Genomic DNA, 26,564 nt, shown 5'->3' with positions numbered 1-26,564 from the left:
AATGTATGCACAGGAGATGTTATATTACTGCACAGCCCATGTCACCTCTAGTAATACCACATGATCTCAGTGTTACCTACATGTATGCACAGGTGATGTTATATTACTGCACAGCCCATGTCACCTCTAGTAATCCCACATGATCTCAGTGTTACCTAAATGTATGCACAGGCGATGTTCTATTACTGCACAGCCCATGTCACCTCTAGTAATCCCACATGATCTCAGTGTTACCTAAATGTATGCACAGGCGATGTTATATTACTGCACAGCCCGTGTCACCTCTAGTAATCCCACATGATCTCTCAGCGTTACCTAAATGTATGCACAGGCAATGTTATATTACTGCACAGCCCATGTCACCTCTAGCAATCCCACATGATCTCTCAGTGTTACCTAAATGTATGCACAGGCAATGTTATATTACTGCACAGCCCATGTCACCTCTTGTAATCCCACATGTTCTCTCAGTGTTGCCTAAATGTATGTACAGGCGATGTTATATTACTGCACAGCCCATGTCACCTCTAGTAATCCCACATGATCTCAGTGTTACCTAAATGTATGCACAGGCGACGTTATATTACTGCACAGCCCAAGTCACCTCTAGTAATCCCACATGAGCTCAGTGTTACCTAAATGTATGCACAGACGATGTTATATTACTGCACAGTCCATGTCACCTCTAGCAATCCCACATGATCTCTCAGTGTTACCTAAATGTATGCACAGGCAATGTTATATTACTGCACAGCCCATGTCACCTCTAGTAATCCCACATGATCTCAGTGTTACCTAAAAGTATGCACAGGCGATGTTATATTACTGCACAGCCCATGTCACCTCTAGTAATCCCACATGATCTCTCAGTGTTACCTAAATGTATGCACAGGCGATGTTATATTACTGCACAGCCCAAGACACCTTTAGTAATCCCACATGATCTCAGTGTTACCTAAATGTATGCACAGGTGATGTTATATTACTGCACAGCCCATGTCACCTCTAGTAATCCCACATGATCTCTCAGTGTTACCTAAATGTATGCACAGGCGATGTTATATTACTACACAGCCCATGTCACCTCTAATAATCCCACATGATCTCAGTGTTACCTAAATGTATGCACAGGCGATGTTATATTACTGCACAGGCCATGTCACCTCTAGTAATCCCACATGATCTCTCAGTGTTACCTAAATGTATGCACAGGCGATGTTATATTACTGCACACCCCGTGTCACCTCTAGTAATCCCACATGATCTCTCAGTGTTACCTAAATGTATGCACAGGAGATGTTATATTACTGCACAGCCCATGTCACCTCTAGTAATACCACATGATCTCAGTGTTACCTACATGTATGCACAGGTGATGTTATATTACTGCACAGCCCATGTCACCTCTAGTAATCCCACATGATCTCAGTGTTACCTAAATGTATGCACAGGCGATGTTCTATTACTGCACAGCCCATGTCACCTCTAGTAATCCCACATGATCTCAGTGTTACCTAAATGTATGCACAGGCGATGTTATATTACTGCACAGCCCGTGTCACCTCTAGTAATCCCACATGATCTCTCAGCGTTACCTAAATGTATGCACAGGCAATGTTATATTACTGCACAGCCCATGTCACCTCTAGCAATCCCACATGATATCTCAGTGTTACCTAAATGTATGCACAGGCAATGTTATATTACTGCACAGCCCATGTCACCTCTTGTAATCCCACATGTTCTCTCAGTGTTGCCTAAATGTATGTACAGGCGATGTTATATTACTGCACAGCCCATGTCACCTCTAGTAATCCCACATGATCTCAGTGTTACCTAAATGTATGCACAGGCGACGTTATATTACTGCACAGCCCAAGTCACCTCTAGTAATCCCACATGAGCTCAGTGTTACCTAAATGTATGCACAGACGATGTTATATTACTGCACAGACCATGTCACCTCTAGTAATCCCACATGATCTCTCAGTGTTACCTAAATGTATGCACAGGCGATGTTATATTACTGCACAGCCCATGTCACCTCTAGTAATACCACATGATCTCAGTGTTACCTACATGTATGCACAGGTGATGTTATATTACTGCACAGCCCATGTCACCTCTAGTAATCCCACATGATCTCAGTGTTACCTAAATGTATGCACAGGCGATGTTCTATTACTGCACAGCCCATGTCACCTCTAGTAATCCCACATGATCTCAGTATTACCTACATGTATGCAAAGGCGATGTGATATTACTGCACAGCCCATGTCACCTCTAGTAATCCCACATGATCTCTCAGTGTAACCTAAATGTATGCACAGGTGATGTTATATTACTGCCCATGTCACCTCTAGTAATCCCACATGATCTCAGTGTTACCTAAATGTATGCACAGGCGATGTTATATTACTGCACAGCCCATGTCACCTCTAGTAATCCCACATGATCTCTCAGTGTAACCTAAATGTATGCACAGGAGATGTTATATTACTGCACAGCCCATGTCATCTCTAGTAATACCACATGATCTCAGTGTTACCTAACTGTATGCACGGGCGATGTTATATTACTGTACAGCCCATGTCATCTCTAGTAATCCCACATGTTCTCAGTGTTAACTAAATGTATGCACAGGTGATGTTATATTACTGCACAGCCCATGTCACCTCTAGTAATCCCACATGATCTCAGTGTTACCTAAATGTATGCACAGGCGATGTTATATTTCTGCACAGTCCATGTCACCTCTAGTAATCCCATATGATCTCTCAATGTTACCTAAATGTATGCACAGGCGATGTTATATTACTGCACAGCCCATGTCACCTCTAGTAATCCCACATGATCTCAGTGTTACCTAAATGTATGCACAGGCGACGTTATATTACTGCACAGCCCAAGTCACCTCTAGTAATCCCACATGAGCTCAGTGTTACCAAAATGTATGTACAGGCGATGTTATATTACTGCACAGCCCATGTCACCTCTAGTAATCCCACATGATCTCAGTGTTACCTAAATGTATGCACAGGCGATGTTATATTTCTGCACAGTCCATCTCACCTCTAGTAATCCCACATGATCTCTCAGTGTTACCTAAATGTATGCACAGGCGATGTTATATTACTGCACAGCCCATGTCACCTCTAGTAATCCCACACAATCTCAGTGTTACCTAAATGTATGCACAGGCGATGTTATATTACTGCACAGCCCATGTCACCTCTAGTAATCCCACATGATCTCTCAGTGTTACCTAAATGTATGCACAGGCGATGTTACATTACTGCACAGCCCATGTCACCTCTAGTAATCCCACACGATCTCAGTGTTACCTAAATGTATGCACAGGCGATGTTATATTACTGCACACCCCAAGTCACCTCTAGTAATCCCACATGATCTCTCAGTGTTACCTAAATGTATGCACAGGCGACGTTATATTACTGCACAGCCCAAGTCACCTCTAGTAATCCCACATGAGCTCAGTGTTACCTAAATGTATGCACAGACGATGTTATATTACTGCACAGTCCATGTCACCTCTAGCAATCCCACATGATCTCTCAGTGTTACCTAAATGTATGCACAGGCAATGTTATATTACTGCACAGCCCATGTCACCTCTAGTAATCCCACATGATCTCTCAGTGTTACCTAAATGTATGCACAGGCGATGTTATATTACTGCACAGCCCAAGACACCTTTAGTAATCCCACATGATCTCAGTGTTACCTAAATGTATGCACAGGTGATGTTATATTACTGCACAGCCCATGTCACCTCTAGTAATCCCACATGATCTCTCAGTGTTACCTAAATGTATGCACAGGCGATGTTATATTACTACACAGCCCATGTCACCTCTAATAATCCCACATGATCTCAGTGTTACCTAAATGTATGCACAGGCGATGTTATATTACTGCACAGGCCATGTCACCTCTAGTAATCCCACATGATCTCTCAGTGTTACCTAAATGTATGCACAGGCGATGTTATATTACTGCACACCCCGTGTCACCTCTAGTAATCCCACATGATCTCTCAGTGTTACCTAAATGTATGCACAAGAGATGTTATATTACTGCACAGCCCATGTCACCTCTAGTAATACCACATGATCTCAGTGTTACCTACATGTATGCACAGGTGATGTTATATTACTGCACAGCCCATGTCACCTCTAGTAATCCCACATGATCTCAGTGTTACCTAAATGTATACACAGGCGATGTTCTATTACTGCACAGCCCATGTCACCTCTAGTAATCCCACATGATCTCAGTGTTACCTAAATGTATGCACAGGCGATGTTATATTACTGCACAGCCCGTGTCACCTCTAGTAATCCCACATGATCTCTCAGCGTTACCTAAATGTATGCACAGGCAATGTTATATTACTGCACAGCCCATGTCACCTCTAGCAATCCCACATGATATCTCAGTGTTACCTAAATGTATGCACAGGCAATGTTATATTACTGCACAGCCCATGTCACCTCTTGTAATCCCACATGTTCTCTCAGTGTTGCCTAAATGTATGTACAGGCGATGTTATATTACTGCACAGCCCATGTCACCTCTAGTAATCCCACATGATCTCAGTGTTACCTAAATGTATGCACAGGCGACGTTATATTACTGCACAGCCCAAGTCACCTCTAGTAATCCCACATGAGCTCAGTGTTACCTAAATGTATGCACAGACGATGTTATATTACTGCACAGTCCATGTCACCTCTAGTAATCCCACATGATCTCTCAGTGTTACCTAAATGTATGCACAGGCGATGTTATATTACTGCACAGCCCATGTCACCTCTAGTAATACCACATGATCTCAGTGTTACCTACATGTATGCACAGGTGATGTTATATTACTGCACAGCCCATGTCACCTCTAGTAATCCCACATGATCTCAGTGTTACCTAAATGTATGCACAGGCGATGTTCTATTACTGCACAGCCCATGTCACCTCTAGTAATCCCACATGATCTCAGTATTACCTACATGTATGCAAAGGCGATGTTATATTACTGCACAGCCCATGTCACCTCTAGTAATCCCACATGATCTCTCAGTGTAACCTAAATGTATGCACAGGTGATGTTATATTACTGCCCATGTCACCTCTAGTAATCCCACATGATCTCAGTGTTACCTAAATGTATGCACAGGCGATGTTATATTACTGCACAGCCCATGTCACCTCTAGTAATCCCACATGATCTCTCAGTGTAACCTAAATGTATGCACAGGAGATGTTATATTACTGCACAGCCCATGTCATCTCTAGTAATACCACATGATCTCAGTGTTACCTAACTGTATGCACGGGCGATGTTATATTACTGTACAGCCCATGTCATCTCTAGTAATCCCACATGTTCTCAGTGTTAACTAAATGTATGCACAGGTGATGTTATATTACTGCACAGCCCATGTCACCTCTAGTAATCCCACATGATCTCAGTGTTACCTAAATGTATGCACAGGCGATGTTATATTTCTGCACAGTCCATGTCACCTCTAGTAATCCCATATGATCTCTCAATGTTACCTAAATGTATGCACAGGCGATGTTATATTACTGCACAGCCCATGTCACCTCTAGTAATCCCACATGATCTCAGTGTTACCTAAATGTATGCACAGGCGACGTTATATTACTGCACAGCCCAAGTCACCTCTAGTAATCCCACATGAGCTCAGTGTTACCAAAATGTATGTACAGGCGATGTTATATTACTGCACAGCCCATGTCACCTCTAGTAATCCCACATGATCTCAGTGTTACCTAAATGTATGCACAGGCGATGTTATATTTCTGCACAGTCCATCTCACCTCTAGTAATCCCACATGATCTCTCAGTGTTACCTAAATGTATGCACAGGCGATGTTATATTACTGCACAGCCCATGTCACCTCTAGTAATCCCACACAATCTCAGTGTTACCTAAATGTATGCACAGGCGATGTTATATTACTGCACAGCCCATGTCACCTCTAGTAATCCCACATGATCTCTCAGTGTTACCTAAATGTATGCACAGGCGATGTTACATTACTGCACAGCCCATGTCACCTCTAGTAATCCCACACGATCTCAGTGTTACCTAAATGTATGCACAGGCGATGTTATATTACTGCACACCCCAAGTCACCTCTAGTAATCCCACATGATCTCTCAGTGTTACCTAAATGTATGCACAGGCGACGTTATATTACTGCACAGCCCAAGTCACCTCTAGTAATCCCACATGATCTCTGTGTTACCTAAATGTATGCACAGGCGATGTTATATTACTGCACAGTCCATGTCACCTCTAGTAATCCCACATGATCTTTCAGTGTTACCTAAATGTATGCACAGGCGATGTTATATTACTGCACAATCCATGTCACCTCTAGTAATCCCACATGATCTCTCAGTGTTACCTAAATGTATGCACAGGTGATGTTATATTACTGCACAGCCCATGTCACCTCTAGTAATCCCACATGATCTCAGTATTGCCTACATGTATGCAAAGGCGATGTTGTATTACTGCACAGGCCATGTCACCTCTAGTAATCCCACATGATCTCTCAGTGTAACCTAAATGTATGCACAGGTGATGTTATATTACTGCCCATGTCACCTCTAGTAATCCCACATGATCTCTCAGTGTTACCTAAATGTATGCACAGGCGATGTTATATTACTGCACAGCCCATGTCACCTCTAGTAATCCCACATGATCTCAGTGTTACCTAAATGTATGCACAGGCGACGTTATATTACTGCACAGCCCATGTCACCTCTAGTAATCCCACATGATCTCTCAGTGTTACCTAAATGTATGCACAGGAGATGTTATATTACTTCACAGCCCATGTCACCTCTTGTAATCCCACATGTTCTCTCAGTTTTGCCTAAATGTATGTACAGGCGATGTTATATTACTGCACAGCCCATGTCACCTCTAGTAATCCCACATGATCTCAGTGTTACCTAAATGTATGCACAGGCGACGTTATATTACTGCACAGCCCAAGTCACCTCTAGTAATCCCACATGAGCTCAGTGTTACCTAAATGTATGCACAGACGATGTTATATTACTGCACAGTCCATGTCACCTCTAGTAATCCCACATGATCTCTCAGTGTTACCTAAATGTATGCACAGGCGATGTTATATTACTGCACAGCCCGTGTCACCTCTAGTAATCCCACATGTTCTCTCAGTGTTGCCTAAATGTATGTACAGGCGATGTTATATTACTGCACAGCCCATGTCACCTCTAGTAATCCCACATGATCTCAGTGTTACCTAAATGTATGCACAGGCGACGTTATATTACTGCACAGCCCAAGTCACCTCTAGTAATCCCACATGAGCTCAGTGTTACCTAAATGTATGCACAGACGATGTTATATTACTGCACAGTCCATGTCACCTCTAGTAATCCCACATGATCTCTCAGTGTTACCTAAATGTATGCACAGGCGATGTTATATTACTGCACAGCCCATGTCACCTCTAGTAATACCACATGATCTCAGTGTTACCTACATGTATGCACAGGTGATGTTATATTACTGCACAGCCCATGTCACCTCTAGTAATCCCACATGATCTCAGTGTTACCTAAATGTATGCACAGGCGATGTTCTATTACTGCACAGCCCATGTCACCTCTAGTAATCCCACATGATCTCAGTATTACCTACATGTATGCAAAGGCGATGTTATATTACTGCACAGCCCATGTCACCTCTAGTAATCCCACATGATCTCTCAGTGTAACCTAAATGTATGCACAGGTGATGTTATATTACTGCCCATGTCACCTCTAGTAATCCCACATGATCTCAGTGTTACCTAAATGTATGCACAGGCGATGTTATATTACTGCACAGCCCATGTCACCTCTAGTAATCCCACATGATCTCAGTGTTACCTAACTGTATGCACGGGCGATGTTATATTACTGTACAGCCCATGTCATCTCTAGTAATCCCACATGTTCTCAGTGTTAACTAAATGTATGCACAGGTGATGTTATATTACTGCACAGCCCATGTCACCTCTAGTAATCCCACATGATCTCAGTGTTACCTAAATGTATGCACAGGCGATGTTATATTTCTGCACAGTCCATGTCACCTCTAGTAATCCCATATGATCTCTCAATGTTACCTAAATGTATGCACAGGCGATGTTATATTACTGCACAGCCCATGTCACCTCTAGTAATCCCACATGATCTCAGTGTTACCTAAATGTATGCACAGGCGACGTTATATTACTGCACAGCCCAAGTCACCTCTAGTAATCCCACATGAGCTCAGTGTTACCAAAATGTATGTACAGGCAATGTTATATTACTGCACAGCCCATGTCACCTCTAGTAATCCCACATGATCTCAGTGTTACCTAAATGTATGCACAGGCGATGTTATATTTCTGCACAGTCCATCTCACCTCTAGTAATCCCACATGATCTCTCAGTGTTACCTAAATGTATGCACAGGCGATGTTATATTACTGCACAGCCCATGTCACCTCTAGTAATCCCACACAATCTCAGTGTTACCTAAATGTATGCACAGGCGATGTTATATTACTGCACAGCCCATGTCACCTCTAGTAATCCCACATGATCTCTCAGTGTTACCTAAATGTATGCACAGGCGATGTTACATTACTGCACAGCCCATGTCACCTCTAGTAATCCCACACGATCTCAGTGTTACCTAAATGTATGCACAGGCGATGTTATATTACTGCACACCCCAAGTCACCTCTAGTAATCCCACATGATCTCTCAGTGTTACCTAAATGTATGCACAGGCGACGTTATATTACTGCACAGCCCAAGTCACCTCTAGTAATCCCACATGATCTCTGTGTTACCTAAATGTATGCACAGGCGATGTTATATTACTGCACAGTCCATGTCACCTCTAGTAATCCCACATGATCTTTCAGTGTTACCTAAATGTATGCACAGGCGATGTTATATTACTGCACAGTCCATGTCACCTCTAGTAATCCCACATGATCTCTCAGTGTTACCTAAATGTATGCACAGGCGATGTTATATTACTGCACAGCCCATGTCACCTCTAGTAATCCCACATGATCTCAGTATTGCCTACATGTATGCAAAGGCGATGTTGTATTACTGCACAGGCAATGTCACCTCTAGTAATCCCACATGATCTCTCAGTGTAACCTAAATGTATGCACAGGTGATGTTATATTACTGCCCATGTCACCTCTAGTAATCCCACATGATCTCTCAGTGTTACCTAAATGTATGCACAGGCGATGTTATATTACTGCACAGCCCATGTCACCTCTAGTAATCCCACATGATCTCAGTGTTACCTAAATGTATGCACAGGCGACGTTATATTACTGCACAGTCCATGTCACCTCTAGTAATCCCACATGATCTTTCAGTGTTACCTAAATGTATGCAAAGGCGATGTTGTATTACTGCACAGGCCATGTCACCTCTAGTAATCCCACATGATCTCTCAGTGTTACCTAAATGTATGCACAGGAGATGTTATATTACTTCACAGCCCATGTCACCTCTTGTAATCCCACATGTTCTCTCAGTTTTGCCTAAATGTATGCACAGGAGATGTTATATTACTTCACAGCCCATGTCACCTCTTGTAATCCCACATGTTCTCTCATTGTTCCCTAAATGTATGCACAGGCTATGTTATATTACTGCACAGCCCATGTCACCTCTAGTAATACCACATGATCTCAGTGTTACCTACATGTATGCACAGGTGATGTTATATTACTGCACAGCCCATGTCACCTCTAGTAATCCCACATGATCTCAGTGTTACCTAAATGTATGCACAGGCGATGTTCTATTATTGCACAGCCCATGATACCTCTAGTAATCCCACATGATCTCAGTATTACCTAAATGTATGCACAGGCGATGTTCTATTATTGCACAGCCCATGTCACCTCTAGTAATCCCACATGATCTCAGTATTACCTACATGTATGCAAAGGCGATGTTATATTACTGCACAGCCCATGTCACCTCTAGTAATCCCACATGATCTCTCGGTGTAACCTAAATGTATGCACAGGTGATGTTATATTACTGCCCATGTCACCTCTAGTAATCCCACATGATCTCAGTGTTACCTAAATGTATGCACATGCGATGTTATATTACTGCACACCCCAAGTCACCTCTAGTAATCCCACATGATCTCTCAGTGTTACCTAAATGTATGCACAGGCGACGTTATATTACTGCACAGCCCAAGTCACCTCTAGTAATCCCACATGATCTCTGTGTTACCTAAATGTATGCACAGGCGATGTTATATTACTGCACAGTCCATGTCACCTCTAGTAATCCCACATGATCTTTCAGTGTTACCTAAATGTATGCACAGGCGATGTTATATTACTGCACAATCCATGTCACCTCTAGTAATCCCACATGATCTCTCAGTGTTACCTAAATGTATGCACAGGCGATGTTATATTACTGCACAGCCCATGTCACCTCTAGTAATCCCACATGATCTCAGTATTGCCTACATGTATGCAAAGGCGATGTTGTATTACTGCACAGGCCATGTCACCTCTAGTAATCCCACATGATCTCTCAGTGTAACCTAAATGTATGCACAGGTGATGTTATATTACTGCCCATGTCACCTCTAGTAATCCCACATGATCTCTCAGTGTTACCTAAATGTATGCACAGGCGATGTTATATTACTGCACAGCCCATGTCACCTCTAGTAATCCCACATGATCTCAGTGTTACCTAAATGTATGCACAGGCGACGTTATATTACTGCACAGCCCATGTCACCTCTAGTAATCCCACATGATCTCTCAGTGTTACCTAAATGTATGCACAGGAGATGTTATATTACTTCACAGCCCATGTCACCTCTTGTAATCCCACATGTTCTCTCAGTTTTGCCTAAATGTATGTACAGGCGATGTTATATTACTGCACAGCCCATGTCACCTCTAGTAATCCCACATGATCTCAGTGTTACCTAAATGTATGCACAGGCGACGTTATATTACTGCACAGCCCAAGTCACCTCTAGTAATCCCACATGAGCTCAGTGTTACCTAAATGTATGCACAGACGATGTTATATTACTGCACAGTCCATGTCACCTCTAGTAATCCCACATGATCTCTCAGTGTTACCTAAATGTATGCACAGGCGATGTTATATTACTGCACAGCCCGTGTCACCTCTAGTAATCCCACATGTTCTCTCAGTGTTGCCTAAATGTATGTACAGGCGATGTTATATTACTGCACAGCCCATGTCACCTCTAGTAATCCCACATGATCTCAGTGTTACCTAAATGTATGCACAGGCGACGTTATATTACTGCACAGCCCAAGTCACCTCTAGTAATCCCACATGAGCTCAGTGTTACCTAAATGTATGCACAGACGATGTTATATTACTGCACAGTCCATGTCACCTCTAGTAATCCCACATGATCTCTCAGTGTTACCTAAATGTATGCACAGGCGATGTTATATTACTGCACAGCCCATGTCACCTCTAGTAATACCACATGATCTCAGTGTTACCTACATGTATGCACAGGTGATGTTATATTACTGCACAGCCCATGTCACCTCTAGTAATCCCACATGATCTCAGTGTTACCTAAATGTATGCACAGGCGATGTTCTATTACTGCACAGCCCATGTCACCTCTAGTAATCCCACATGATCTCAGTATTACCTACATGTATGCAAAGGCGATGTTATATTACTGCACAGCCCATGTCACCTCTAGTAATCCCACATGATCTCTCAGTGTAACCTAAATGTATGCACAGGTGATGTTATATTACTGCCCATGTCACCTCTAGTAATCCCACATGATCTCAGTGTTACCTAAATGTATGCACAGGCGATGTTATATTACTGCACAGCCCATGTCACCTCTAGTAATCCCACATGATCTCAGTGTTACCTAACTGTATGCACGGGCGATGTTATATTACTGTACAGCCCATGTCATCTCTAGTAATCCCACATGTTCTCAGTGTTAACTAAATGTATGCACAGGTGATGTTATATTACTGCACAGCCCATGTCACCTCTAGTAATCCCACATGATCTCAGTGTTACCTAAATGTATGCACAGGCGATGTTATATTTCTGCACAGTCCATGTCACCTCTAGTAATCCCATATGATCTCTCAATGTTACCTAAATGTATGCACAGGCGATGTTATATTACTGCACAGCCCATGTCACCTCTAGTAATCCCACATGATCTCAGTGTTACCTAAATGTATGCACAGGCGACGTTATATTACTGCACAGCCCAAGTCACCTCTAGTAATCCCACATGAGCTCAGTGTTACCAAAATGTATGTACAGGCAATGTTATATTACTGCACAGCCCATGTCACCTCTAGTAATCCCACATGATCTCAGTGTTACCTAAATGTATGCACAGGCGATGTTATATTTCTGCACAGTCCATCTCACCTCTAGTAATCCCACATGATCTCTCAGTGTTACCTAAATGTATGCACAGGCGATGTTATATTACTGCACAGCCCATGTCACCTCTAGTAATCCCACACAATCTCAGTGTTACCTAAATGTATGCACAGGCGATGTTATATTACTGCACAGCCCATGTCACCTCTAGTAATCCCACATGATCTCTCAGTGTTACCTAAATGTATGCACAGGCGATGTTACATTACTGCACAGCCCATGTCACCTCTAGTAATCCCACACGATCTCAGTGTTACCTAAATGTATGCACAGGCGATGTTATATTACTGCACACCCCAAGTCACCTCTAGTAATCCCACATGATCTCTCAGTGTTACCTAAATGTATGCACAGGCGACGTTATATTACTGCACAGCCCAAGTCACCTCTAGTAATCCCACATGATCTCTGTGTTACCTAAATGTATGCACAGGCGATGTTATATTACTGCACAGTCCATGTCACCTCTAGTAATCCCACATGATCTTTCAGTGTTACCTAAATGTATGCACAGGCGATGTTATATTACTGCACAGTCCATGTCACCTCTAGTAATCCCACATGATCTCTCAGTGTTACCTAAATGTATGCACAGGCGATGTTATATTACTGCACAGCCCATGTCACCTCTAGTAATCCCACATGATCTCAGTATTGCCTACATGTATGCAAAGGCGATGTTGTATTACTGCACAGGCAATGTCACCTCTAGTAATCCCACATGATCTCTCAGTGTAACCTAAATGTATGCACAGGTGATGTTATATTACTGCCCATGTCACCTCTAGTAATCCCACATGATCTCTCAGTGTTACCTAAATGTATGCACAGGCGATGTTATATTACTGCACAGCCCATGTCACCTCTAGTAATCCCACATGATCTCAGTGTTACCTAAATGTATGCACAGGCGACGTTATATTACTGCACAGTCCATGTCACCTCTAGTAATCCCACATGATCTTTCAGTGTTACCTAAATGTATGCAAAGGCGATGTTGTATTACTGCACAGGCCATGTCACCTCTAGTAATCCCACATGATCTCTCAGTGTTACCTAAATGTATGCACAGGAGATGTTATATTACTTCACAGCCCATGTCACCTCTTGTAATCCCACATGTTCTCTCAGTTTTGCCTAAATGTATGCACAGGAGATGTTATATTACTTCACAGCCCATGTCACCTCTTGTAATCCCACATGTTCTCTCATTGTTCCCTAAATGTATGCACAGGCTATGTTATATTACTGCACAGCCCATGTCACCTCTAGTAATACCACATGATCTCAGTGTTACCTACATGTATGCACAGGTGATGTTATATTACTGCACAGCCCATGTCACCTCTAGTAATCCCACATGATCTCAGTGTTACCTAAATGTATGCACAGGCGATGTTCTATTATTGCACAGCCCATGATACCTCTAGTAATCCCACATGATCTCAGTATTACCTAAATGTATGCACAGGCGATGTTCTATTATTGCACAGCCCATGTCACCTCTAGTAATCCCACATGATCTCAGTATTACCTACATGTATGCAAAGGCGATGTTATATTACTGCACAGCCCATGTCACCTCTAGTAATCCCACATGATCTCTCGGTGTAACCTAAATGTATGCACAGGTGATGTTATATTACTGCCCATGTCACCTCTAGTAATCCCACATGATCTCAGTGTTACCTAAATGTATGCACAGGCGATGTTATATTACTGCACAGCCCATGTCACCTCTAGTAATCCCACATGATCTCTCAGTGTAACCTAAATGTATGCACAGGAGATGTTATATTACTGCACAGCCCATGTCATCTCTAGTAATACCACATGATCTCAGTGTTACCTAACTGTATGCACGGGCGATGTTATATTACTGTACAGCCCATGTCATCTCTAGTAATCCCACATGTTCTCAGTGTTAACTAAATGTATGCACAGGTGATGTTATATTACTGCACAGCCCATGTCACCTCTAGTAATCCCACATGATCTCAGTGTTACCTAAATGTATGCACAGGCGATGTTATATTTCTGCACAGTCCATGTCACCTCTAGTAATCCCATATGATCTCTCAGTGTTACCTAAATGTATGCACAGGCGATGTTATATTACTGCACAGCCCATGTCACCTCTAGTAATCCCACATGATCTCAGTGTTACCTAAATGTATGCACAGGTGATGTTATATTACTGCCCATGTCACCTCTAGTAATCCCACATGATCTCTCAGTGTTACCTAAATGTATGCACAGGCGATGTTATATTACTGCACAGCCCATGTCACCTCTAGTAATCCCACATGATCTCAGTGTTACCTAAATGTATGCACAGGCGACGTTATATTACTGCACAGCCCATGTCACCTCTAGTAATCCCACATGATCTCTCAGTGTTACCTAAATGTATGCACAGGAGATGTTATATTACTTCACAGCCCATGTCACCTCTTGTAATCCCACATGTTCTCTCAGTTTTGCCTAAATGTATGTACAGGCGATGTTATATTACTGCACAGCCCATGTCACCTCTAGTAATCCCACATGATCTCAGTGTTACCTAAATGTATGCACAGGCGACGTTATATTACTGCACAGCCCAAGTCACCTCTAGTAATCCCACATGAGCTCAGTGTTACCTAAATGTATGCACAGACGATGTTATATTACTGCACAGTCCATGTCACCTCTAGTAATCCCACATGATCTCTCAGTGTTACCTAAATGTATGCACAGGCGATGTTATATTACTGCACAGCCCGTGTCACCTCTAGTAATCCCACATGATCTCTCAGTGTTACCTAAATGTATGCACAGGTGATGTTATATTACTGCACAGCCCATGTCATCTCTAGTAATCCCACATGATCTATCAGTGTTACCTAAATGTATGCACAGGCGATGTTATATTACTGCACAGCCCGTGTCACCTCTAGTAATCCCACATGATCTCTCAGCGTTACCTAAATGTATGCACAGGCAATGTTATATTACTGCACAGCCCATGTCACCTCTAGTAATCCCACATGATCTCAGTGTTACCTAAATGTATGCACAGGCGATGTTATATTACTGCACAGCCCATGTCACCTCTAGTAATCCCACATGATCTCTGTGTTACCTAAATGTATGCACAGGTGATGTTATATTACTGCACAGCCCATGTCACCTCTAGTAATACCACATGATCTCAGTGTTACCTACATGTATGCACAGGTGATGTTATATTACTGCACAGCCCATGTCACCTCTAGTAATCCCACATGATCTCAGTGTTACCTAAATGTATGCACAGGCGATGTTCTATTACTGCACAGCCCATGTCACCTCTAGTAATCCCACATGATCTCTCAGTGTAACCTAAATGTATGCACAGGTGATGTTATATTACTGCCCATGTCACCTCTAGTAATCCCACATGATCTCAGTGTTACCTAAATGTATGCACAGGCGATGTTATATTACTGCACAGCCCATGTCACCTCTAGTAATCCCACATGATCTCTCAGTGTAACCTAAATGTATGCACAGGAGATGTTATATTACTGCACAGCCCATGTCATCTCTAGTAATACCACATGATCTCAGTGTTACCTAACTGTATGCACGGGCGATGTTATATTACTGTACAGCCCATGTCATCTCTAGTAATCCCACATGTTCTCAGTGTTAACTAAATGTATGCACAGGTGATGTTATATTACTGCACAGCCCATGTCACCTCTAGTAATCCCACATGATCTCAGTGTTACCTAAATGTATGCACAGGCGATGTTATATTTCTGCACTGTCCATGTCACCTCTAGTAATCCCATATGATCTCTCAGTGTTACCTAAATGTATGCACAGGCGATGTTATATTACTGCACAGCCCATGTCACCTCTAGTAATCCCACATGATCTCAGTGTTACCTAAATGTATGCACAGGCGATGTTATATTACTGCACAGCCCAAGTCACCTCTAGTAATCCCACATGAGCTCAGTGTTACCAAAATGTATGTACAGGCGATGTTATATTACTGCACAGCCCATGTCACCTCTAGTAATCCCACATGATCTCAGTGTTACCTAAATGTATGCACAGGCGATGTTATATTTCTGCACAGTCCATCTCACCTCTAGTAATCCCACATGATCTCTCAGTGTTACCTAAATGTATGCACAGGCGATGTTATATTACTGCACAGCCCATGTCACCTCTAGTAATCCCACACAATCTCAGTGTTACCTAAATGTATGCACAGGCGATGTTATATTACTGCACAGCCCAAGTCACCTCTAGTAATCCCACATGATCTCTCAGTGTTACCTAAATGTATGCACAGGCGATGTTACATTACTGCACAGCCCATGTCACCTCTAGTAATCCCACACGATCTCAGTGTTACCTAAATGTGTGCACAGGCGATGTTATATTACTGCACAGCCCAAGTCACCTCTAGTAATCCCACATGATCTCTCAGTGTTACCTAAATGTATGCACAGGCGACGTTATATTACTGCACAGCCCAAGTCACCTCTAGTAATACCACATGATCTCAGTGTTACCTAAATGTATGCACAGACGATGTTATATTACTGCACAGTCCATGTCACCTCTAGTAATCCCACATGATCTCTCAGTGTTACCTAAATGTATGCACAGGAGATGTTATATTACTTCACAGCCCATGTCACCTCTTGTAATCCCACATGTTCTCTCATTGTTCCCTAAATGTATGCACAGGCTATGTTATATTACTGTACAGCCCATGTCACCTCTAGTAATACCACATGATCTCAGTGTTACCTACATGTATGCACAGGTGATGTTATATTACTGCACAGCCCATGTCACCTCTAGTAATCCCACATGATCTCAGTGTTACCTAAATGTATGCACAGGCGATGTTCTATTACTGCACAGCCCATGTCACCTCTAGTAATCTCAGTATTACCTACATGTATGCAAAGGCGATGTTATATTACTGCACAGCCCATGTCACCTCTAGTAATCCCACATGATCTCTCAGTGTAACCTAAATGTATGCACAGGTGATGTTATATTACTGCCCATGTCACCTCTAGTAATCCCACATGATCTCAGTGTTACCTAAATGTATGCACAGGCGATGTTATATTACTGCACAGTCCATGTCACCTCTAGTAATCCCACATGATCTTTCAGTGTTACCTAAATGTATGCACAGGCGATGTTATATTACTGCACAGCCCATGTCACCTCTAGTAATCCCACATGATCTCAGTATTGCCTACATGTATGCAAAGGCGATGTTGTATTACTGCACAGGCCATGTCACCTCTAGTAATCCCACATGATCTCTCAGTGTTACCTAAATGTATGCACAGGAGATGTTATATTACTTCACAGCCCATGTCACCTCTTGTAATCCCACACGTTCTCTCAGTTTTGCCTAAATGTATGCACAGGAGATGTTATATTACTTCACAGCCCATGTCACCTCTTGTAATCCCACATGTTCTCTCATTGTTCCCTAAATGTATGCACAGGCTATGTTATATTACTGCACAGCCCATGTCACCTCTAGTAATACCACATGATCTCAGTGTTACCTACATGTATGCACAGGTGATGTTATATTACTGCACAGCCCATGTCACCTCTAGTAATCCCACATGATCTCAGTGTTACCTAAATGTATGCACAGGCGATGTTCTATTATTGCACAGCCCATGTCACCTCTAGTAATCCCACATGATCTCAGTATTACCTAAATGTATGCACAGGCGATGTTCTATTATTGCACAGCCCATGTCACCTCTAGTAATCCCACATGATCTCAGTATTACCTACATGTATGCAAAGGCGATGTTATATTACTGCACAGCCCATGTCACCTCTAGTAATCCCACATGATCTCTCGGTGTAACCTAAATGTATGCACAGGTGATGTTATATTACTGCCAATGTCACCTCTAGTAATCCCACATGATCTCAGTGTTACCTAAATGTATGCACAGGCGATGTTATATTACTGCACAGCCCATGTCACCTCTAGTAATCCCACATGATCTCTCAGTGTAACCTAAATGTATGCACAGGAGATGTTATATTACTGCACAGCCCATGTCATCTCTAGTAATACCACATGATCTCAGTGTTACCTAACTGTATGCACGGGCGATGTTATATTACTGTACAGCCCATGTCATCTCTAGTAATCCCACATGTTCTCAGTGTTAACTAAATGTATGCACAGGTGATGTTATATTACTGCACAGCCCATGTCACCTCTAGTAATCCCACATGATCTCAGTGTTACCTAAATGTATGCACAGGCGATGTTATATTTCTGCACAGCCCATGTCACCTCTAGTAATCCCACATGTTCTCTCAGTGTTACCTAAATGTATGCACAGGCGGTGTTATATTACTGCACAGCCCATGTCACCTCTAGTAATCCCACATGATCTCAGTGTTACCTAAATGTATGCACAGGCGATGTTATATTACTGCACAGCCCATGTCACCTCTAGTAATCCCACATGATCTCAGTGTTACCTAAATGTATGCACAGGCGATGTTATATTTCTGCACAGCCCATGTCACCTCTAGTAATCCCACATGTTCTCTCAGTGTTACCTAAATGTATGCACAGGCGATGTTATATTACTGCATAGCCCATGTCACCTCTAGTAATACCACATGATCTCAGTGTTACCTAAATGTATGCACAGGCGATGTTATATTTCTGCACAGTCCATGTCACCTCTAGTAATCCCATATGATCTCTCAGTGTTACCTAAATGTATGCACAGGCGATGTTATATTACTGCACAGCCCATGTCACCTCTAGTAATCCCACATGATCTCAGTGTTACCTAAATGTATGCACAGGTGATGTTATATTACTGCACAGCCCATGTCACCTCTAGTAATACCACATGATCTCAGTGTTACCTAAATGTATGCACAGGCGATGTTATATTACTACACAGCCCATGTCACCTCTAGTAATCCCACATGATCTCTGTGTTACCTAAATGTATGCACAGGTGATGTTATATTACTGCACAGCCCATGTCACCTCTAGTAATCCCACATGATCTTGGTGTTACCTAAATGTATGCACAGGCGATGTTATATTACTGCACAGCCCATGTCACCTCTAGTAATCCCACATGATCTCTGTGTTACCTAAATGTATGCACAGGCGATGTTATATTACTGCACAGCCCATGTCACCTCTAGTAATCCCACATGATCTTTCAGTGTTGCCTAAATGTATGCACAGGTAATGTTATATTACTGCACAGCCCATGTCACCTCTAGTAATCCCACATGATCTCAGTGTTACCTAAATGTATGCACAGGAGATGTTATATTACTGCACAGCCCATGTCACCTCTAGTAATCCCACATGATCTCTGTGTTACCTACATGTATGCACAGGCGATGTTATATTACTGCACAGCCCATGTCACCTCTAGTAATCCCACATGATCTCAGTGTTACCTACATGTATGCACAGGTGATGTTATATTACTGCACAGCCCATGTCACCTCTAGTAATCCCACATGATCTTTCAGTGTTGCCTAAATGTATGCACAGGTAATGTTATATTACTGCACAGCCCATGTCACCTCTAGTAATCCCACATGATCTCAGTGTTACCTAAATGTATGCACAGGAGATGTTATATTACTACACAGCCCATGTCACCTCTAGTAATCCCACATGATCTCTGTGTTACCTAAATGTATGCACAGGTGATGTTATATTACTGCACAGCCCATGTCACCTCTAGTAATCCCACATGATCTCGGTGTTACCTAAATGTATGCACAGGTGATGTTATATTACTGCACAGCCCATGTCACCTCTAGTAATCCCACATGATCTCCGTGTTACCTAAATGTATGCACAGGCGATGTTATATTACTGCACAGCCCATGTCACCTCTAGTAATCCCACATGATCTCTCATTGTTAGTAACACTCCTTTCCAAGATTCCTAGTATTATTTTAAAGATAAACATAAAAGCAATGCCAGAAATACAGTACTGGATACAATGTCTGTTACAGAATTATATATTGTACCATGTAACACCCTGGGTCTTGTCTATCATTTTCTAGTAATTTTCCAGTTTTGATCATGATATTTACCAGATTTTAATTGTTTTATGAAAATTCACATTTCCAAAATGTATTTTATTTCCAGCAGATGGACACAGAAGCAGGAATATCTCAGAAGGACATCTAATATCATCCCCGGATTGTGAAATAAAAGATGACAGTAGACAGGATTCTCCAGGAACTAATCTCATTACCCCAATTATACATCCAGCTCTATCAGCTGATCCCTCTGATCCTGGGAAATGTTCTCCTGATCACTCTGATATTGGTGCATCTGTTACAGCTCTGACAGTAGATACAGTGTTTTCCTGTTCTATAGATGCACCTTGTTTTACACAGAACACAAAGCTTATTGCACATCAGCCATCTAAGGCAGGTGAGAGACCATTTCCATGTTCTGAGTGTGGGAAATGTTTTACACGGAAATTACATCTTGTTCAACATGAGAGAAGTCACACCGGAGAGAAGCCATTTTCATGTTCTGAGTGTGGGAAATGTTTTGCACTGAAATCAACTCTTATTAGACATGAGAGAAGTCACACCGGAGAGAAGCCATTATCATGTGCTGAGTGTGGGAAATGTTTTGCAGTGAAATCAACACTTATTAGACATGAGAGAAGTCACACCGGAGAGAAGCCATTTACATGTTCTGAGTGTGGGAAATGTTTTACACAGAAATCATTTCTTGTTATACATGAGAGAAGTCACACCGGAGAGAAGCCATTTTCTTGTTCTGAGTGTGGAAAAGGTTTTTCACACAAGTCATATCTTCTTATACATGAGAGAATTCACACTGGAGTGAAGCCATTTACATGTTCTGAGTGTGGGAAATGTTTTTCACTGAAATCGAATCTTGTTCAACATGAGAGAAGTCACACCGGAGAGAAGCCATTTTCATGTTGTGAGTGTGGAAAACGTTTTTCACACAAATCATGTCTTGTTACACATGAGAGAAATCACACCGGAGAGGGGCCATTTTCATGTTCTGAGTGTGGGAAATGTTTTGCACAGAAATCAACTCTTGTTATACATGAGAGAAGTCACACCGGAGAGAAGCCATTTACATGTTCTGAGTGTGGGAAATGTTTTTCACTGAAATCGAATCTTGTTCAACATGAGAGAAGTCACACTGGAGAGAAGCCATTTTCTTGTTTTGAGTGTGGAAAAGGTTTTTCACACAAGTCATATCTTGTTATACATGAGAAAAGTCACACCGGAGTGAAGCCATTTACATGTTCTGAGTGTGGGAAATGTTTTTCACTGAAATCGAATCTTGTTCAACATGAGAGAAGTCACACTGGAGAGAAGCCATTTTCTTGTTCTGAGTGTGGAAAAGGTTTTTCACAAAAGTCACAACTTGTTACACATGAGAGAACTCACACTGGAGAGAAGCCATTTTCTTGTTCTGAGTGTGGAAAAGGTTTTTCACACAACTCACATCTTGTTACACATGAGAGAAGTCACACAGGTGAGAGGCTATTTTCATGTTCTGAGTGTGGGAAAGGGTTTATACGGAAATCACATCTTGTTACACATGAGAGACGTCACACAGGTGAGAAGCCATTTTCATGTTCTGAGTGTGGGAAAAGTTTTATACAGAAATCACATCTTGTTCAACATGAGAGAACTCACAGACGTTTGAAGCCATTCGCATTCTCTGAGTGATTAATAAATCACCTCTTGTTGGACACAGTAGACATCACACAGGTGGGGAACCATTTTAATCTTCTGGAGTATACTCATCTTCACCATTTCCCTGCATTGTTCCTTCAGGTTTTATCCTATGTCCTGTGTTTTGTTTTTTGTTTTTTACAATATAAATGCTGCTACTGGGTGAAATAATAAGACGTCATGTCCTCCTTTACCTCTACTATGCAGATAACCTGTCTTTGCTCCAGGTACTGAAAACAATACCAATACTAAATGTCTAGCTGAACTCCAGGTGTGGGTGATGCCAGTTGGCCGTGACTCAGTCCTAGCGAAACAGGTCCATATGCTAATGCACGCCGACTCTCCTGTCTTCTGATTACTTCCTCACACTCCTATCCAAGATTTTTCACGTGCTGCTCCCTTTCTCTGGAATTCCCTACCTCTCCCCCTCAGACTGTTACCAGCAGTACCAAGAATCTGCCATAATTCATTTGTGGTTGATCTGTTAGCTATGCAGCCCTGACCATGGAACCTGCTGCCTCGCACAGTCCAAGAGACCTCCACCCTGGAGACCACAAACAGACTGATGACGGTTACTCACATGTTTCATTAATGTTCCTTCACTTCCTAAATATACATCCCACATGCTGAGGTCTTTATTCTGTTCTACTTATTGTCTATCTTGTCCTCTGTGTAATTGTGAATGTAAAGTTCTGTGAGTTCTATTAGGAGGAAAGTGATCTATAAGTAACATTATTACTGGTGAGACTGACAGGAGTCAGATCTAGTTACACCATACATTACATATACAGAAGGGGAAATGTATAAGTAACATTATTACTGGTGAGAATAACAGGAGTCATATCTAGTTACACCATACGTTACATATACAGAAGGGGAAATGTATAAGTAACATTATTACTGGTGAGAATGACAGAAGTCAGATCTAGTTACACCATACGTTACATATACAGAAGGGGAAATGTATAAGTAACATTATTACTGGTGAGAATAACAGGAGTCAGATCTAATTACACCATACGTTATATATACAGAAGGGGAAATGTATAAGTAACATTACTGGTGAGAATGACAGGAGTCAGATCTAGTTACACCATACGTCACATATACAGAAGGGAAATGTATAAGTAACATTATTACTGGTGAGAATGACAGGAGTCAGATCTAGTTACACCATACTTTACATGTACAGAAGGGGAAATGTATAAGTAACATTATTACTGGTGAGAATGACAGGAGTCAGATCTAGTTACACCATACGCAGGGACGGATTGGGAAATGAAAGTGGCCCTGGAAAAATTTCTAGAAGTGGCCTCATGTGGGCGGCACCAAACCAACTGTAGGCGGAGCCAATACCAAAGTAGGCGGGATTACTTAAAAATGTAATATAGGCGTTGTTACACCAACAAAAGGCAGGGTAGGTCATATTAGCTGGACCTAACTCATTAAACCTATTAGATAGTATTGTGTTGTAGCGGAAGTATTTAAGCAATTGAAACTGGTTTGACATTTAATCCTCTTTACACTCACTAAATACATTTTAAAGCAATTACAGCTATACTCTATTACAGTGGTTCTCAAGCTCGGTCCTCAGGACCCCAAACAGCTCACGTTATCCAGGTCACCCGACATGTGCACAGGTATATTCATTACTCACTAAGGCTAGAGCCACACATTGCGTTTTAGAGGGTCCCGTTCAGTTGAACCCGTTTGGCAGCAAGGAGCCTGTACATTCAAATTATACCACACGGTATGAGCCGAAATTCACATTATAGCACTCCGAATGAGCCGAAATTCACATTATAGCACACGGTATGAGCCAAAATTCACATTATAGCACACAGTATGAGCCAAAATTCACAATATACCACACAGAATGAGACGAAATTCACAGTATACCACATGGTATGAGCCAAAATTCACATTATAGCACACAGTATGCGCCACAATTCACATTATAGCACACGGTATGAGCCGAAATTCACATTATAGCACACAGTATGAGCCGAAATTCACATTATAGCACACAGTATGAGCCAAAATTCACATTATAGCACAGGGTATGAGCTGCAATTCACATTACAGCACAAGGTATGAGCTGAAATTCACATTATAGCACAGGGTATGAGACGAAATTCACATTATACCACACAGTATGAGCCAAAATTCACATTATAGCATACAGAATGAGCCGAAATTCACATTATAGCACAGAATGAGCCGAAATTCACATTATAGCACACAGAATGAGCCGAAATTCACATTATAGCACACAGAATGAGCCGAAATTCACATTATACCACACAGTATGAGCCAAAATTCACATTATACCACACAGTATGAGCCGAAATTCACATTATAGCACACAGAATGAGCCGAAATTCACATTATAGCACACAGAATGAGCCGAAATTCACATTATAGCACACAGTATGAACCGAAATTCACATTATGAAACATGGTATGAGACAAAATTCAAGGAGAGTGACAGCAGGGACATAGGGACAGGGAGAGTGACAGAGGGACAGCGGTAGTGACAGCAGAGACATTGAGAGTGACAGCAGGGACAGGGAAAGTGACAGCAGAGACCTAGGGATAGGGAGAGTGACAGAGGGACAGGGAAAGTGATAGCAGGGACATAGGGACAGGGAGAGTGACAGAGAGGGACAGCAGGGCATACAGTAGGGACTAGGAAGAGAAAAAGGCAGCAGGGTAAGATTACCTATTTAGCAGCGGTGGTGTTGAGGAGGCTGTGGTCTGCGGTGCGGTAGATGAGGAGGCTGTGGTCAGCGCAAGGTGGAGGAGGCTGTGGGCCTCGTAGATGGTGCGGAAGAGGAGACTGTGGGAGTTGGCAGAGAAGGACTGAGGGTGGCGGCGAGGAGGCTGAGGGCGGCAGCCTTTGGTGCGGCGCTGTGCTCCTATGACCACGGCGCTACTATTTCAAATCTGCCGCAGACCGGCAGCCAATCAGGAGCAGCCGCGTGGCTGCTCCTGATTGGCTTTCGGTCCGCAGCAGATTTGAAATAGTAGCGCTGCAGTCACAGGAGGGAGAGCGCAATGCTGCGGCGGGGTTCTTCAAACTCAGTGCTCAAAGAAGTGCTTGTATACCAGCCCACTTCGAGCACTGACCACTTCGAGCACTGACCTTTGGCAATAGCCCCCTCAGAGAGATCATCTCTCCCTAGCACAGAATAGCAAACCCACCCCCAAACTCCCTGCAGATCATCTCTCCCTAGAACAGAATATCCCCATTAGATCATCTCCCCCAGCACTAAATAACCGTCCTATGTAATATCTCCTTCCTTCCCCCCCCCCCATGCAGATCTCCATGTCCCCCTATCAGTCTTTAAAAAAAAAAATGTCCTGTAAGCTGCAGGACATTTTTTTTTATTTTAAAGACTGACTGCAGCAGATGTCAATAACAGTGCAAGCAGACTTTTTCTCCTGACCAGCCCCGATGTCCCCTCCTCTCACCACAGGCTGCCAGCGGCCCAGGGAGCGGAGAGCAGGCTGCTGGACGCACCCGTTCTTCCTTTGAGGTGCGTGACATCACTGGCGCTTGCGGCGCGCGCACCTCCACCTTTTTACCTCCCCTCCTGGGTAGCGCAACCTTCTTCTAGAGCAGGGGTGGGGAACCTTTTTTCTACCGAGGGCCATTTGGATATTTATAAAATCCTTCGGGGGCCATACAAAAATTCTCAACTTAAAAAATTACCCTGCCCCCCAGTAGGTCTGCCCCTTAGAGGTACTGTGTGTGCGCGCCGGAGGCACGCATGCGCCAAAAAAATGGGTGTGGCCAGTTAAAATGGGACGTGATACACATATGCCCCCCATAGTGCGGTGCCAGATCCACAATTGCCCCCACAGTGCCAGGTATACAAATGCCCCCCACAGTGCCAGGTATACAGATGCCCCCACAGTGCCAGGTGTACAAATGCCCCCCACAGTGCCAGGTGTACAAATGCCCCCCACAGTGCCAGGTGTACAAATGCCCCCCACAGTGCCAGGTATACAAATGCCCCCACAGTGCCAGGTATGCAGATGCCCCCACAGTGCCAGATATACAGATGCCCCCACAGTGCCAGGTGTACAAATGCCCCCCACAGTGCCAGGTATGCAGATGCCCCCACAGTGCCAGGTATACAGATGCCCCCACAGTGCCAGGTGTACAAATGCCCCCCACAGTGCCAGGTATACAGATGCCCCCCACAGTGCCAGGTATACAGATGCC

General features: G+C 42.8%; 2 protein-coding genes across 2 annotated transcripts in view; one reads left to right on the top strand and one right to left on the bottom strand.

Annotated features, from left to right (window-relative positions):
* Positions 1–22,936, top strand: part of LOC134983467 (gastrula zinc finger protein XlCGF57.1-like) — an 85,087-nt gene extending 62,151 nt beyond the window's left edge. The window contains exon 3 of the mRNA XM_063949139.1: positions 20,748–22,936. Coding sequence (XP_063805209.1) covers positions 20,748–22,327 — 1,580 coding nt within the window. The 3' untranslated portion in view covers positions 22,328–22,936. The remainder of the gene's footprint in view (positions 1–20,747) is intronic.
* LOC134983475 (zinc finger protein 585A-like) overlaps positions 1–26,564 on the bottom strand; it is a 173,279-nt gene that overhangs the window by 103,784 nt on the left and 42,931 nt on the right. The window lies entirely within an intron of this gene.

The sequence above is a fragment of the Pseudophryne corroboree genome (genome assembly GCF_028390025.1).
Source record: "Pseudophryne corroboree isolate aPseCor3 chromosome 3 unlocalized genomic scaffold, aPseCor3.hap2 SUPER_3_unloc_16, whole genome shotgun sequence".
Lineage (NCBI taxonomy): Eukaryota > Metazoa > Chordata > Amphibia > Anura > Myobatrachidae > Pseudophryne > Pseudophryne corroboree.
The sequence above is the reverse complement of the archived record's forward strand: the minus strand, read 5'-3'. Positions and strand labels throughout refer to the sequence as shown.